This window comes from Anomalospiza imberbis, chromosome 7, assembly GCF_031753505.1.
Source record: "Anomalospiza imberbis isolate Cuckoo-Finch-1a 21T00152 chromosome 7, ASM3175350v1, whole genome shotgun sequence".
Taxonomy (NCBI): Eukaryota; Metazoa; Chordata; class Aves; order Passeriformes; family Viduidae; genus Anomalospiza; species Anomalospiza imberbis.
Window position 1 is genome coordinate 22,196,237 of NC_089687.1, and position 16,601 is coordinate 22,212,837.

At 44.7% G+C, this 16,601-nt stretch overlaps 1 protein-coding gene across 1 annotated transcript; it reads left to right on the plus strand.

Annotated features, from left to right (window-relative positions):
* The first annotated feature begins 2,657 nt into the window (after positions 1–2,657).
* HOXD1 (homeobox D1) lies at positions 2,658–4,779 on the plus strand. The gene is made up of 2 exons (XM_068196808.1): positions 2,658–3,235; positions 3,373–4,779. The coding sequence occupies exons 1-2, from the start codon at positions 2,809–2,811 to the stop codon at positions 3,642–3,644; spliced, it is 699 nt and encodes a 232-aa protein (XP_068052909.1). The 5' UTR covers positions 2,658–2,808; the 3' UTR covers positions 3,645–4,779.
* Positions 4,780–16,601: the final 11,822 nt, after the last annotated feature.

Below are 16,601 nucleotides of genomic sequence, written 5' to 3' on the forward strand. Positions count from 1 at the left end.
GTTTGGGGCTGCCATTGCCTTCAGCACACATGCTGCTCAAGCAGCCCCCCCAGGGTGAGTGGCCGGTGTCTGCACCTTAAGGCACCCAGGGCTTTTTGGCTGGACTTTCTCCTACATCATGTCTTGGTTCCACAGCGGCTTTCTCATGCTTTGTAGAGACCCACATACTTCCAGAAACATGGTGACACAGGGACTCATTTGGTCCATTGTTCTCACAGAGGTTTTTGCCCCAGCAGCTCCCCTGACTTGTCCGCACTTGACTACTCACACAGCATCCCTAAACCTCCCAGCCATTCTCAAATTGTCTCTGACAGCACCATGTTCTTCACATTCTTTTTTTCTCCCACTTTTCTTCTTCCTTCTTTTGGCTTCCAAGGAGTCCTTCATCTTTCCCGTTAGACTCCTTGTAAAAAAACAGCTTCAGTCACTCTATTCTCTGTCACTGGAACTTAACTTTTTAAGTCCGAACACTGAAATCCCTGTGTGTAGAAAAAGCCCTCCCTCAAAAGCCAGAGCACCAACAAGAGATGTTTTGCCTCTATTTAGCCACTGATTTCTGCTTTTGTCACCCTTGAACAGTCCTACCAAAACAAACAGGTAATGAACAGGAAACTCATAACAGCATCCAGCTGGGTAAATGGAAAGATCGTATGTTGGTGTGAACACAGACAGCTTTTCTAGCATTTAAAACAGTCTTAGGTGTAATTAAACCAGTTGCATTCTGCAAACACAAGATTCAAGTAAAGCAGAAGCCCTGTTCTGAAGCCAATTTTCTTTTCTTCACTGGAGGCAGGAATTTTTACAGCAGGGGAGACTGAAGAGCACAGATGCTCTCCTGCATGGACAGCCATTCTCTGCTAAAGAGAAAACCTGTTGTTCCCAGGCTTCTGATTTTTCAGAAGATAACATTTTCCAAACTGCTCTGATTGCCATGGGAGTGCTGAGAAAGTTTGCATCATGCAGAATTTAACACCTTCCTCAAAATGTATGTTTCCTGAAAAGTGTATTTGATTTAAACTGTTCTTCTAATTTATGTCCGCATCCCCTGAAAATAGAATTTAGGTGATCCTCCATTATTAGAGTATCTGGGCAACACAGCCCATCAGAGTGAGCAATTCTGCGCCAGGAGAACACCAAGCTTCAGGGCTCTGCCATTTCAGTGACTGCTGTGTCTGTAGACTCGAAGTTCAAGCACCCTTAAGACATAATCCGTACAAAGCCAGTCTTTGCTCTGCAATAGTTGTTTTATAGTAGATGAACAATATTAGCTGGGGAGAAAGTGGGGCTGACAGGAGGCCATGTCACTGATCAGAGTCCCTGTGCAGGGAAATGCTCCTGTACCTTTGCAGGATGTGTATGCCTGTCCTAGCAATGTGTCCTCTCAGGGCCTTTGCAGGATCTGCTCTGAATTCATCAGCTGGGTATAATGGTGGAGCTGAGCTGCACAGTATAAATCTCCATGGGAAAGAGTTGATACTGAGTCAGTGAAATGGTCTGATCATGTCTCCTCATTATATCCTTTTCCTTTCACCAGTCTGGCCCTCTGAAATCCACAGGAGATCCAGTGGACTGTTTCCTTCTCTGGAGATTCCGGTTGCCTTCATGAGGTTGGCACCAAGCTCTGTCTTTGCAAAATTTGTGGCCTCTTCTTGACCATGGCAAATGGCACTTTTTCCAAGAGCTTGTAGAGCTCCTTGAGCTGTTGAGTGGAAGGCACTGGATGATGGATGACAGCATATAAATTTCATGCTTTTATTTAGAAATAACATGTATTTTTAAATAACGTACAACCCTTTCATTTCCCAGCTGACTCCACATCCACCTACTAAGAATTAGAAGGTTGCAAGTCCAATTCAAAGCAGCATGATGTAGCACTTCTTCGTGTTCCTTGTATGTCCAGTCCCAAGTCACCAAAGCCCAGGTGTACTCTGCCCAGCACACCCTTCTGCTGCTCTGAACTGCACTGACATGTGTTTATCAGCTGAGGCATTGGATGAAACCGATCATTACCCAAATCAAACATCAGCGTGGCTCAGACTGGATGGTCAAATGCCACTTGGAGACATTTAGGGAAAGAGATCACTTTGGGAGTCCAGATTTCACCTCCTTCACCTTGTTGCTGTTTCCTACCATTCTGGGGGATTGAAAACCAAGAGGGAATTGGACAATTTGGCTGAGTAGAGTAACTTGGTGTTCTTCTGCCAGCTGCAAACACTCAGTAAACAATGCCGAATCGCCAAGGGAAAAATAAAAGTCCATTAACAGTGTGAGCCTGTTAACGGTGAGGGGATTCATTTTTGAGAGGCTGCAGAGCACTTATCTGATGGAACGAGACCATTAAGTGCCATGGGATGCAGTAGCAACCCGCCCCTCGTCCCAGCCTCCGGGTGTGGAGACCTGGGTGTGCCAGCGTGGGCTCCCAGGGAGCCCCCAGGAGCCCGGCCGGCTGCAGGGCAAGGGAGAGCGCAGACCTGTGCCCGGACGGGAGCCCGGATAGCGGAAAATCGCCAGCTCACTCACCGTCTAAACTCCCGGCAAACGTCCCAAGTGTGCGGCGACTCCGTCGAGGGGGAACGGACTGTCCCGGGGGAATCCAGCTCCCCGGTCCACGCCCGGCTGCCCACCTGCAGTCCCGCGGCAGCCCCGGGCAGCCGGGCGTGGACCGGGGAGCTGGCGGCGCCCGGGACCCCCGGCGTGGGCTCCCCCCTCCGGGCTCCCATTGGCCGCGGGGCGGGACGTGCCGCCCCGCTCCAGGGCCTATATTAGAGCAATATTGCCCCGGCGGGGCACGGTGTTGCCCCGTGGGTCATGGACCTGGGGTACTTTGCTCTCGCCTTTCCGCCGGGGCTGTGCCGCGGTGCCTCGCAGGCCCCGTTCCCCCAACGAGGGGACGACGCCTTCCTGGCGCTGGGCACCACGGCCAGCGCCGCGTCCCCCTCGCAGGCGCTGGGGTACGCGGCCGCTGCCCCCGCGGCGCCGGGCCCCAGCTACCGGCCGTCCCGGGGAGCCGGACCGCCGGTCTACGCTACGTCCATCCTTCCCGGGAGCGGCCGCTCGCCGCCGCCGGACCCCGAGCGTTCCTGTCCCCGCCTCGGCGCGAGCGGCGGGGCGCTGCGGCACCTCTCGCTCTGCCCCGGGGCCGCCCCCGCGCCCGGCTGCCCGGCTCCCGCGGCGGCCCCGGCGGCGCCCCGCACCTTCGAGTGGATGCGAGCGAAGCGGAGCCCGCCCGGGAGAAGTGAGTGGGGTGGCGGGGAGCGGGCGGGGATTGCTCCCATCCCGACTCCCCTCGGCCCTTCTCCTGCCTCGACCCCCGCCCCGTTTCCTCCCCCTGCCTTTGCCCCCTCTGAAACGCGGTGTTTTTTGGCGTTGCAGGCGGTGCGGCGCCGTGCGGGAAGGAACCTCCCGCCTGCTCCGCACGAAGCAGCTTCAGCACCCGGCAGCTCACGGAGCTGGAGAAGGAGTTTCACTTCAGCCGGTACCTGTCGCGGGCCCGCCGCCTCGAGGTGGCCCGCTCGCTGCGCCTCCGCGACGCCCAGGTGAAGGTCTGGTTCCAGAACCGCCGCATGAAGCAGAAGAAGCGGGAGCGGGAGGCGCTGGCCGCCCCCGCCGCCGCGCCCGCGGCTGTCCCGGGCAGCCCCGCCTGAGGCTCCGCCGCCCCCACGGAGGTGCCCGCGGGGACGTCGGGGCTGGGCTGGAAGCTGCGGCCGGCGAGGCATCGGGGGTCCCTTCACGCGGGACCGCAGCTATGCAGTTCCGCTGCTTTTTCTGTTGCAACTTTAGGTACAGTTTTATTTATGAGGATTCAGGGAAAACCGCCGGCCCGGAGCGACGCTGCTCGGTGTCGGACCGGGCCGAGGCAGCGGGCGGGTGCAGCTAGGAGTTAGCGGAGAGCGCCGGTCCCCCGAGGCAGGGCAGTGAGCGGCTCTGCCAGCTCCCCTGAGTTCGGGCGGAGGTGGGTGCGTGGAGGGGCTGCCCCATGCTCCCGACCCTTTCTCCGTTTTGCAGTTAAAAAAACAGAGCCATGGGCTCAGGCAGAGTTGGTACAGAAGGGGAGAAACCCCGAGAAGGCAGAGCAAGGGAGAACAGGGAAACTTCCTCTTACACGAAGGGTAAGGAATGGTCATGGCATGAATCGAAGATCCCCTTTTGAAAGAAGTGTTCTTGTCTTCTGCCCTGCCCTTTGCAAAATTGCTGCCAAAAAGAGGTTGGTTGTGCTTGTATTCATTCATTCATTCATTCATTCATTCATTCATTCATTCATTCATTCCCATTTCTTTTCCTGACGTGGCTGATATAGTAAAAAGTCTGTTTGTGACAGGAAAAACTGCAAGGTAAAATTTAAAAAGAAATAAAGCCTTAAGAGGAGCACCTCTTCCCTTTTGAACTGCAAGAGGTGCTGGGATTTCTCTTGCGGAGGCTCTGGACAGCCCAGGACTGGCCAGTGGTCACTCTGCCAACACCCAGCTCCCCTCACATGTGTGTAGACAATATAAAACCTCTTACGGCATCTAGGGCCAGAATCAGTTCATTTAGCCCTCTCAGTCTTTATTGTATATTATGGTTAAAAAATTGCATCATTATAAATAGGTTTGCAACAAATCTCACCACATGCAAAACCTCAAGACCTGTTGAAGCTCAGAAAGTTTGACCAAAGACTAATGCTGGCAAAAGGGCAAGAGGATTCCTGGGTCTTTTGCTTAGATACTTGCACAAAAAAAGATTGGCAATGTTCCCATAGATAAAATAACAGTATCAAAGTGGACAAAAGAACCAAGTTTAGACTTCTTCCCATTTGTATGTGGGAAAGCAAAATGTGTGTGGGAAAGCAAAACAGCAACGTGGAGAGGAATGACATCTGGATTTACGTGAAGGTGATTTTATTTATTTGTGGACAGGACTTTTATTTTGGACAAGCCTCTTTCTGCCCTGGGTTTCTGCTGAGTGTTGGACTTTGGGTGAAAAACCAATTATGGGACTAGGGGAGACAGACTTCAAGGAGACTTGTGGAATGCATTGGGTCCCTGTCTGGAAGGCAGCCCCAGACACCAACAACTATTTGTCTTTGTTGGATGCTTGCTGGGTAAAACGAGCATAGAGAGAAGATGAAGATGGATGTCTCAAGTCAAAAAGACTGCAATGAAGAAGATTCTTATCCTCTGTAATACCTGCCATCCTCCCAGGTGCCCTTCTGCTTAAGGCTTTCTTCTGAAGATTTTCTGCTGAGGCTTTCTTCTGAAGACATCTGCTGAGGGACTGGGAAGCCACTGCTGATGGAAGCTTCAGCAGAGGTTGGTGGGAACCCTGGGAAACTACACCCAAAAGCTGGGCAGGCAAGTTATGATGATGTTGTGGCAACAAGTCCATGGCTAAACAGGGGCAGTAGCCTCCTTGGCAAAGAAATGGATGTTCCCCACGGTGAACATCCAAAGGAAGGGACTTCCCAAGACAGAAGGGTTGTCACACATCATATCCTGACTATACTGGCAAAGGACAATACTGCTAGAGGCTCGTGGTTGTGCATGCACACAGGCACATTTTTGTTCTGTACATAGAGGTATGGTTCATGTCCCTTAGGCTGGTTCACTTCATGGCACAGACCTAAAAATTCCCAGGACTGAAGTACTCGTGTGAAACTAGCTGCAACCAAAATGTGTGGTTTGCAGTTCTTCATTAAAGCAATGACACCAAACAAGTGTTTATACTGCAGGCTGATAGTTAATTAAAAACCAGGAAGTAATATTTCAGCCACCTTTTTTTTTTTTTGGAAGGTGCTACTTAAAGCAGAATAAAGCAAAATCTGGTAAAATTAATAAAAATTTGAATTAATCAAATTTGTTTTGCAAGTTGAATTTTAAAGGCCAGTACACTACTAACCAGCCCTTTTCTGCAGCTGTTTTTAAGGTCCATTTTTATTAACTCTTCTGTTACTACTGTTTCATTTGTTTTTTTTTTTTTTAATACTACAAATGAGCATAGACATACAGCTGGAATAACTCATTTTTCTCAGAACACATTTCACATACAAACTTTAGAAAACAGCTGTATTTTCAGTCGCCTTCAAATTTGTCGCATGTCTATGAAGATGCTTGTTTGTCAGCCTTTTATTTTCCTAATGATTTTGACATTTGTGCCAGGCACTTCAGGCCAGAGGAATGCTTTCTGTGCTGCTGGCACACTCCTGCACTACCAACATGGAAAGAAAGATTCTCATTGATTTCAGTGGTGCTGGATCAGACCATTAGAGCACACTAAGTCTTTTACAATGAATGTTTTTGTGACATATATTTTCCTGAATAAATAAATAAATACATGTCCTGGCCTTGTAGCAGTGCACAATTCTGTATCCATCAAAATGACACCGACCAAATGCACAGAGATTTACTCTGAAATTAAGATGAAACCTTATGACTCTCTTATGGCAGTCTGAATTTGGTGGTATGAGCACAACTATATTCTGTCTTAAGAACCAGTACTTCATATTCATTGTAATTTCCGCTCACATGACAGGGCCAGTTTAATAGGATCTTTCTCTTCACAAACAGCTCTAGCTGTATGAGGATTAGGTATTGCTCCTTTGCACTATTCTGTCAGCAAGATACCCAAAGGAAGGAGTTAATGCAAGTCACGTGCCAATTCTTAAATAATTAAATAAAAATGCCTGTGATATCCGTGGGTGCACACATGAGACAAATAAATGATAGATAAGGTCTAAGATTCACTCATTTAAACTTAATCCCAAGAGTTGTGTCTCACACATGCTCAATTTGATGCCTAGCAGTTGGAAACAGGTTTTAGATTTGGCAGCTAGTTGTAAGAGCACAAGCTGCAGTTTTCACTGCAATCGGAACAAAATATTCCAGACTGGACTCAGTAGATATGCACCACCATATAATTTTTCACAAATTATGAAACTGCTATTTCCTTGCCTTATTTTTCCTAAGCCATCATCAGAAACCACAAAAAGACCATTCTCTTTCAGTCATATATTAAGTTTTTGCCTACTGACTGTTGCTCAAAGGGCCTCAGGCTACAAAGGGATACGAACAAAGTAATTTTTTTTGTGCTCCCATTTTGCCTCAAACAGAACAAAAATATTGATTTGGAAGGCTTCCAAGAGGAAAAAAATTTGTAAAATTACCGGCCCTAAGTGGTATATGTGAATGTAGAGATTTTATATCTTTTGGATAGGTAAATGATAACAGAAGATCACACCTCTTTGAAAACCAAGTTTAGGCAAGAACTCAGGTTTGCCTGGCTATCTGTCCTCCCAAGTGGGCCAGATTTAATATGTTACTGCTAGGAATTACAGCACAGGGAGCACTCTGCTGAGGGTCAAACCAACAACTCTGTTTTACGGTATGAGCTGCATATCCAGGTTTATTTTGACCATGCAAGTATCCAGCAGTAAGCTAGAAAAAAAAATGCAACCCAACCCCCACATTTTAATCTCCTTTTGAAAGTGTCCCTCTCCATTATTTATTAGTACAACCTGGAACTGTGGTTTATGCTAATAATGGTACAGATTGCTAGCAAAGGAGAACAGACTGTTATTTCTTCTAAGAAAAATCTTTGCAGACAAAATTACAAATTGCAAACACCTCCTTGGAGTTCCAAGAACTTGTCTCTAGCAGCTACGAAATCATACTTATGATTGTCCTGCACCACTCTGTTAGCCTAAGTACCAAGGAACCCCCAAGAAACCTTGCAAATCCCTGACAACTGAAGAGAAATAGGTATGGGGAGAAACCCCAGATGAGACATGGCTGTTACCAGTTTATCATTGAGAGGTGACTGAAGTTTAGGGGACACACATTCTGTTCTATTTGCAATATATGGCTACATACAGCGATATGTTTATGTGATTCGCTCAATCTCAACCATTGTTTTTTATGACTTTTCCTCATGTCAGTGAACTAAGGAGTCTTTAGCAAAGGAAAGTCACCCTGACAAAGAAAGGTGAACCAAATGACAAATCATTCTTCTCCCTATCGTAACAATATCTGTTATTCACATGTCTACTTAACCACATCTCTAAAATGTCCTCCAAATAATTCTGGGAAATATATAGGGAAAAGATGCTCCACAGAGCCAACGTCTTACTGTAGTTTAGCTTTATCTGGAAGTCTTTTGCTGTTCTTGATCATCAGCCAAGTGAACAAAGTAACCCTCAGCTGTAAATCTTCCTTGGCTGTTTAAGGCAATTTACTCTTACATAGAATTTTAAAATCTCTGCTGGATATACAGTCCTGAGACCTTTTTGTAAACTGGACAAAGCTTCCTTTATATTGAAAAAATTTAGACCACTGATCCACAAAAGAGCTTTTCATAAACAATTTTGGTACTCTTGTGTTTTTGTTTCTTCAAAAGACAACAGCCACTAGTGATTAGCAGATTGAAAACCAGCAGTTTAAGTCAACAAACAAGCACAGGAACAAATCCAGTCAGTTTCTTTCCTACTAGCTTAGCAGACTTCCCACCACCTGGAAAACAGATCTTTTTTACTACACTTCATCAGAAAGCATAGTGTTGCAAATAATAACTCAAAAAAAATCATTTTATCCTGAAAAATGTAGCATTTTTAACCAGGATGGCATATCATGCCTTATGGAAGTGTTTAACAGGTCTAACTCAATCAGTCTGGCCCATGGTCCTGACCTTAGAGTGAGACCTCTACGCTGACCAGCATGGGGGACACACTAACCTGGGTTCTTGAGCCCTTACACAGAGAACAAAGACCTTAGCAATGCATCAATTCATGCTGCTGTGGGTGAGTATAAAATGCCACCCATGTGTGAATTCAGTGGATCAGGAGACCTGCTTCTGTGGGGCAAAAAAACCCATTCCTTCTGTCCATACAGCCAATGAAAAACACCTGTAAGCCAGTAATATGATCTTGGTGGCATTAGAATAGCAGGAGAATCTGAGAGCTAAGGCTTTCCTACCATTACTCTTCATCTTAATGGCTGTGCTGCACTAAATCTACATTTCTAATGCCTCTTTTTATGTTCCTTTAACAAGTAAGCTAGATTAAACACTATAAAGTTTAGAGTGGTATTTAAAAATAGATAAAAATATAACGAAATTTTTTAATGACTACTCAGATCCGATTTTGCCCAGCTACCATTCAGATAATGGAAACAGTTTCTAATCCTGGAAACCTCCAGTATTTGATCCATATTTTAAGCATAGATATTGGTATAATTATTTTTAATACACAGACATTTATAGATTTATAAATTACACAATTTATGTGGAGTAACATTTTCTTCAACATCCAAGTGTATCAAATCCAATTATAATTATCAAACAGTGTTAAAAGCCTATCAATAAAATAATCTATCTTTCCCTTTAGAAATTCAGCTGAGTAAATATGTAGTAGGTACATGACACCAATGAGCTATCAACCCCATTTTCTCATGCTGGAGAAAAAAAAGTGCACATAACAGGGTGACATCTTCTAATAGGTCCAAGATTTTGGAAAACTTTGTTATTGTAACCAGCACTGTGAGAACTGTGACTTTAATTTCAATGTGACCAGGCAGAAAGTTAAAAAAATAGGACAGGACTGGCTGAACACTCTTAATGTCATGTCTCACTTAAGAAGTGGACTACCTGATGCTTCTGGTTGCTTTTCAAATGTAGTACTAAATCAAATAGATTTGTTAATCTGATTTGGGACTCTATATGTGTGAATTTTTGCAGCAAGAGTTATACAAGAAAATGGCTCTCACAAATCTGGTGAGAACAAATTTGAAAGAAAAAAATAAAGACACACCCAAACAAGAATAAAAACTTTACATCCTGTCTGCAGGTTGTCAGTGCCACTCATCTGTGAAGCTGTTGTGTCCATCACCAGTGATCTAAGGCCTGCAACACAGCTCACCCATCCCAGAGGCAGATGGCCATGCTTTCAAAATTGGAAGAACACGGCTTTGCCCTGTTTTTATGAAGAAAAATTTCCTAAATTTGAATTTCATTGTATTTGATAAAAAGATGATGGTATGATGGCATATCTAGATGTTGTTGGCATCACTCACATCCAGACAGAGACACCCAGATCTGTGGTCACTGCCAGCCTGCAATTTGTGTCCTGAAGTCTTCATCAGCTGCAGCCTGAGCCTCACCAGTGGCCACATGATGTACAAGCAATGTCACCAGCAACCACTGACATTTGCTGGATTTGTCAGTCTCAGGGCTTGTTGTGCATTGGTCCTCTCGGCATCCAACTCTGCTGATAGTTCAGGCAGACTGGCCATCTGACTCATCACTGTAAGTCTTCTATACCAGAATTAATTTAACTAAACACATTTAGTTCTAAAACATCTGACTAAGAGGGTTTCAGATCCTAGCAACATTACTCTTGTAACTTTTTCCAGCCTCCAGGGAACTGAGAGGAAGTAAGGGATTTGGAACATCATGCATACACATGGCTGTTAGCTGGACTAGGCTGGAATTTAGCTGGATTAAGTTGAAATTTAGCTAGCCTGTGCTCTCTGCACACTTATGTAAACTGAATATAGATCATGTGGCTCAAAATATTTCTCAACCAGGCATTCCTTTTCCATGTCCCTGTGCTCAAAAAGATTAAAATTGCATCTTATTTACAAAATGTTCTGAAATCATTGCTGCACGACTTTTTATTTCTGCTTGCTCTGTCTCTACAAAGACCAAAGAAAACACCTGGTGCTTTTCTCACATCCTTCTCCTGGTGCCAGGAAAAGGATCAATCTGATCTGCCACATCTCCTCACAAATCTCAGGAGGTTCCCAGTCTCACCAACTCATACCTACAACCAGAAAGACCATGTGTTTTTAATGTATATACATTCAAGTTATTTCAGTCAGCATGATTTTTTTTTTCCTTACCACAGCTGTACCCTGGGGAGAAACTATGTCAAGTATAAACTTCTACAGCTGTAATGAAGATATGGCAAAGCTTTTCTTGTTCCTTTTATGGAACAAGACAATGATTTTAGATGGAATAAATTCAACTTCTGAAGTTCTGCTTTATTGTATCTACTGAATCAGTTCTCTGCCTCCCTTAAAAATACAGAATGGCACTCTGATGATCAGGCTATGTGTCTAAACTGGGGGTGTTGGAAAAAAAAAACAACAAACCCCACTAGAGAAAACTTCTTATTTATGAGATACATAGGGGAAATTATTCAGAAAATAAAGTCACTTCCATGTAAGCTTTTTAAAAGAGGAGATTTCCCATATAGAGGTAAAAAATTTATAAAAGATCATTCAGCTCTGCAGCATTTAGCTGTAAAAAAGGGAAAGCCAGTCAGTATAAACAATGGGTTGCTTCTGCGAGGACTAAGTAATCAGGCATAACCAGTCATGACTCTTTTGCTGAAGTGAAATGAACAGCATGAAAAGCCAAGAGCTAAGCCCCATCCTGGCTCAGCAGAGACAGCATTCATGCAAGGTCAGCACGGCTCATGTCCCTGCTCCTGCATGTTGGTCTCCATAAAGCACTCTCCAGGGATGTGGAGGTTGAATGGGATAGCTTGGATCTGATGAATTCTCTACCAAACTTTCTTCTCAGGTGTTCTAAGAATTCCACACATATGACTGATGAGAGAGTTTTGTAGGTGGGTCTTGCTCCCTCTCCCTTTCTTAGATTATGTAAAGGGTTTTGGTTTTATCCTGGTGTGGAATAGCGACACATTCTTAATCTCAAAAAATCTTTCGGGACAAGGCAACCATTTCTTGCCCAGCTCCACAATAATTCACAGCACATCCCTCTTACAGTGTGTTGCAGATAAATATTTCACTACAGCTGCATCTTCCCTCCATGCAGGGTAGGCAGTTTTGATAATTTCTACAGCAAGAAGGAGAAAGTACTTTCTTTCTATGCTGGCCTCCAGAAAAGGATTTAGACCCTCTCCCAAGGAGCTTTGATGAATTAATAAACCTCTTCAGTATTTACCATGCAGTACCAGAAACTGAATTCAATTGCAGCTCCTTAATTTTCCAGATAACATCTCTAGAGTTTGAGAAGACTTGCCTAACCAGTGCCTACAGTCAAACTGTGAATCATTATTCTTATTTTCATTAACAAGATGGATCTGGATTTTGCTACAGTATGAGCTATACAAATATCAGGATAAACCTTTACAGACATTGCTACTGCGAGCTGGAGTCATGATTGCTGCTTTGACATTTGTGCTATTTGACAATGCAGGTCAGATCCGTGCTTTAAAAAAAAGACTTGTTGGTGTCTGGTCAACTAGGGATTAAAAAAGAGATAGACAAGTATGGAAACAGCCTGTTAACACAGGTTGGATCCAAGGAAACCAAAGGCAGAGTTTGGCAGGAAGAGTAGAGGAAGGCAGGGTGGACTCTACAGTAGCACCGGCAGGGAAACCAGGACAAACCTGTTGTCTCCCGTCTGGAAGCTCCTGCTTGCAGGTCCCTCTGATCTGAGATTTTGTTTAAAAGCCAAATCCTGATCCGATAAAGCATAAGCTGTGTGAAACCTGTTGCTCTAAATCCACCACTTGCATGGAGAAATAAGCGCCATGGGCAGCTGAGACACTGTCATGGTCCTGGGCCCCAGCTGGGACAGCCTCCGCTCCAGTGGCCCAGTGGATCGATTCAGAGCTCAGTCCAGGTCATTGCCCTCTTTGCCTAGCCATGGCTCCTCCTTATTTAGACTCTGACCTATGAGCTGATGTCTCTGTGCCTGTGGAAGTGCCTGATGCCCTGGGCTGAGAGCATGGGATGGGCTGTAGAGGCTATGTCCTGCCCACCTACAGAGCTCTGGGAAAGCTCAGGTAAAGCTGGGAACATCAAGGTCTGACTTCAACATCTTAGCTATTTCAGAGCACAGAGGAAGATTCCTCAGCAGCTGCTGGGAATGACAGGGATATGCAAGAGCCTGGGGGCTGGTAACACCTTCAGTGAATAAAATAGTGAAGTTTGGGCTTCTGCACAGCTGCTTTGATGTCCGCTCAGTGCAGCAGCAGGGATGACAGATGGGCTAGAGTAGGCCAGGCACCCCTGAAAATCTCACCCTGCTGAATAAAAGAATGCAGGAGGTGAGAAAAGGAGAAGAAAATGATTAATCTAATGGCATTCATACAGTTTGTGACTCCCTGTTTGCTTTCAGAAATGCTATTCATGTATCTCTTAAAACTCTAATAAACTCTTTTTATCTTCATGTAAGTTGCTGGAAAATGCATCAGCATTTTTTTGTTTGTCAATTAAGAATGCAGTATCTTCCTTAAGTGTGAAGTGATTAATGTTAGTACTCTGACTATTGCATTTTTATAGACATATGTTCCTAGAAATCATACCTTATCTTGTTTGCACAACAATTAAACCCTTTTGAGCCTACCTGATTATGAAAATAAGAGAGTACTGTCAGCAGCATGCAATTCATTTTAGTATGAAAATCGATTGTAAGGTACACCTGAACTTTCATAAACCCAAATTTATTTCTTACTCCATCAGGGACACTACCACAAAATATTTACACCAACTTTCCAAGAAAATGCGTTGGAGCTACAGAGTTGAGTTTGACCTCAATTTTGAATTCAGGTTCCATAAAATGGTATCTCTTTAGTAAACTCACAGGACTGTGTGTGTAACTGAAAAATTTACAACTTGGCTCATGCTTGAGTAGTTTTGGCACCAACCCTCATACTGAACAGTGGATCGCAGGAAATGGCTGATAGGCAAACGTTTGCCTTAAAAGTATACCAAATATCCTATTAGATCCATTTAATCATGCTAGTCCAGATTAATCTGTTTCTGTTGGTCTGTGTACTTTGCCAGAGTGTTTAGTGTACAGAGAATCTCTGGCATGAAGTCACGCTAAAAACACCCTCCTGCTGCTGCCTGGCACTGGATGTGTTGGCAGGGAAGGACTTACTCAAGTCTTCTGTCATTGTAGAGATTTCCAGCAGCCATAATAGCTCTTTAAAGACACTGACAGGCACCATAATGCTGAGCAGCCCCCAGGATGCCCTAAGTTGCATGAGAGGGGCAGCCTGACTGTGGGCCAGGCAAGGAGAAGTCATTTCAGTGCTGGTTTTTTTCCCCCATGGCTCTCTACTTCTTGGCCATCTCTCAAAACTCCAGTTGTACCACACAAGTAGTCTTCAGACACTTCACCCATGTGCAAAATTTCTGCATAGTTCTCTTTGACAGAACCATTGCTAATTGAATCTGTGACTGTCAGCATTCCTCCTGTGTCTTGGAAAGGCCTAACTTGTTAGAGACCTGCTCCGTGGAAATGCAGAGCAGTGTTTTGGGCAGACGTCCCCAGCTGTGCACTGAGAAAGTGCTCTGATGAGGTCTGCTGAGCAGCATGTGCCCCGAGCTTGCTGTATTGGGATGAAGAAAGGTTATACTGCAACACAGATCAACTCTGCAGTGTCCCCTACCATCTCAATAGTTTTCTGAAGAGGAATATTTGCAATCAGTGTTGGACTGATACAATACTCTTGTATCCACCTTAAACTGGACTTGGCCCATTATGTGCTCCATGAACTTGAGAACTGCACATGACACCTAGCAGCATTCTCAGTTTTTGAGAAACTAATTTTTCCTAGGCAGAATATGAATCCTATTCAAGTCCCATACTATTTCAAATGTAATGTATGTGTATATGTGTCCTAGTCCTGTTTCACCTGCAGTCAGTTTAACCCCAGCAAATAATACATTACAGGGCAAAGGCAGCCCAGTGGAAAGATGGGCTACAAGAAAACTGAACTCCATCTTTTTGGTGTGCCCGTGTAAGCACCCCTCATTGAGGGCTGACCTTCTGAAATGCAAAGCCCAAGGGACAGTGTAATTCTCTTTTCAGTTTCCCTTGAAAACCCATCCTTCTCTGCACTGAAATCAGAGGGACCAGCACCTTGAGATCTGCTGTGAAGCCATTGAAATCTACGGAAGCTAGGGAGCTTTCCATGGCATGGAGCAAGAATTACCAAAAAGAAGTTTGTTAATGGTGAGGCCATCTGAAGAAACAATTCACATGCAGATCCTGCAGGAAGCCAGGCTCATGAGACTGATGCATTTCCTTGAAAAGCTGGAGGAGAGAGGCATATTGAATAAAGTTGAAGCTGGGGATGCAGTCAGTTTCATTGCTCCCATCTGTTGTCCCTGGAGGATTTCCTACAACACACTCTGCTAAAACAGTCCTTTCAGTGGGAGCAGGGAAGAGGACTGGGAATGCAGAAACAAAACTACTGCCCCAATCTCCTGTCCCAGAGACAGAAGCCTGGCAGAACACGTCTGTGTTCTGCTACTTGTTGGAGGCATGGCCTGAGCACCACTCAGTTTTCCTCCTGTTTTGACTAATTGGATTTGGTAGCAGATTTCTGTTGATATTTATTTGTTCATACTTGCTGGATTACTTCCTGATTTTTGTTCTGATTCATTTTGCATCGTCCGCCTCCATTTCAGCAGATGACATCTTTTTATCAAACTGAGCTCTACAAAGAAACATTATTTTTTTAATTGGCTGCTAATATATGGATTTGGCCTAGCTTATTCCTAGTTCAAGCTCAGCCTTTTGCCCCATGGCTTGTGTTTTTAGCCTTCTAAGTACTGCTGATGATGAAAGGACTCAAACAGCACAAACCAGCTTAATTTAGACTCTTGCAATCTCTTAATGTAAAGCCACTCAGCTTCTCAAGACTGCTCAGAATTTCTGTAATTTCAATGCTATTCAACTTATAGCTGTAATTAGAAATGAAGCTTTCATCAGGATTTAAACATATTCAGTTTTCTTAAACTTCACTGTTTTAAGTCCTCAGTCCTACTACTGAGGACTTATCTACTCTACTGGCTCTTCTGTATCTACTGGCTCTTCTGCTTTTGCTACTATTCTAATAGCATGCTTCCACTATCATGTGAAGAATATATTCAATATATTAATGTGAAGATTGATTCAATAGTAAGTGTCACCAGAGGACTTTAACATACTTTACAAACATTAATACATGTTTATATCCCATGTCCTCTGTACATAGAATATTTAAGATTTTACAAGACTGAAATGTTGTGCTGTCCTTCACAGCTGAGTAAGTAATACTTGATAAAATGAGATATTCTAATTCTTATTAAAGTGTGGCTAAAGATATGAGGATCAAAAGGGACTGCAAGATAATGAAAGAAGTAATTCACATATCTTTTATCTTCTCTTCAATCAACATACCGAGTATGTAATTTTATAGCATTTTCCAACACTTAGGTAGGCTTTATATTATAGAATTAAGACCAAAAAATTTATGGTTGCTTAAAGGCAAGGTGTACGTTCCAAAAAGCAGAGCTTGTCTTCTGGAATTAAGACTCTCAACCTGGGACGAAGAAAAGGCAGCTGTACCCTTTAGTTCTAACCTATCGTGCCGAGACGCTTCGGGAAGCATTTCGGAGTTCCGCTCCCTTGCGTGCCTATTTCCAAGCTAAGGGGGCAGAGGCTGAGCAGGCGGTGCCCCGCTGGGAGTTCCCGGGGGTTTGCCCTCGGGCTGGGATAACAAGGGGAGTGACTGTCGCTCCCAGGCCGGGGTGCTCGGAAATTCCCCTCGGAGCATGCCTGCCGCTCCGGCCGGCAGCCGCGGCGCTGCGCCCCGCGGGCGGGGGAGC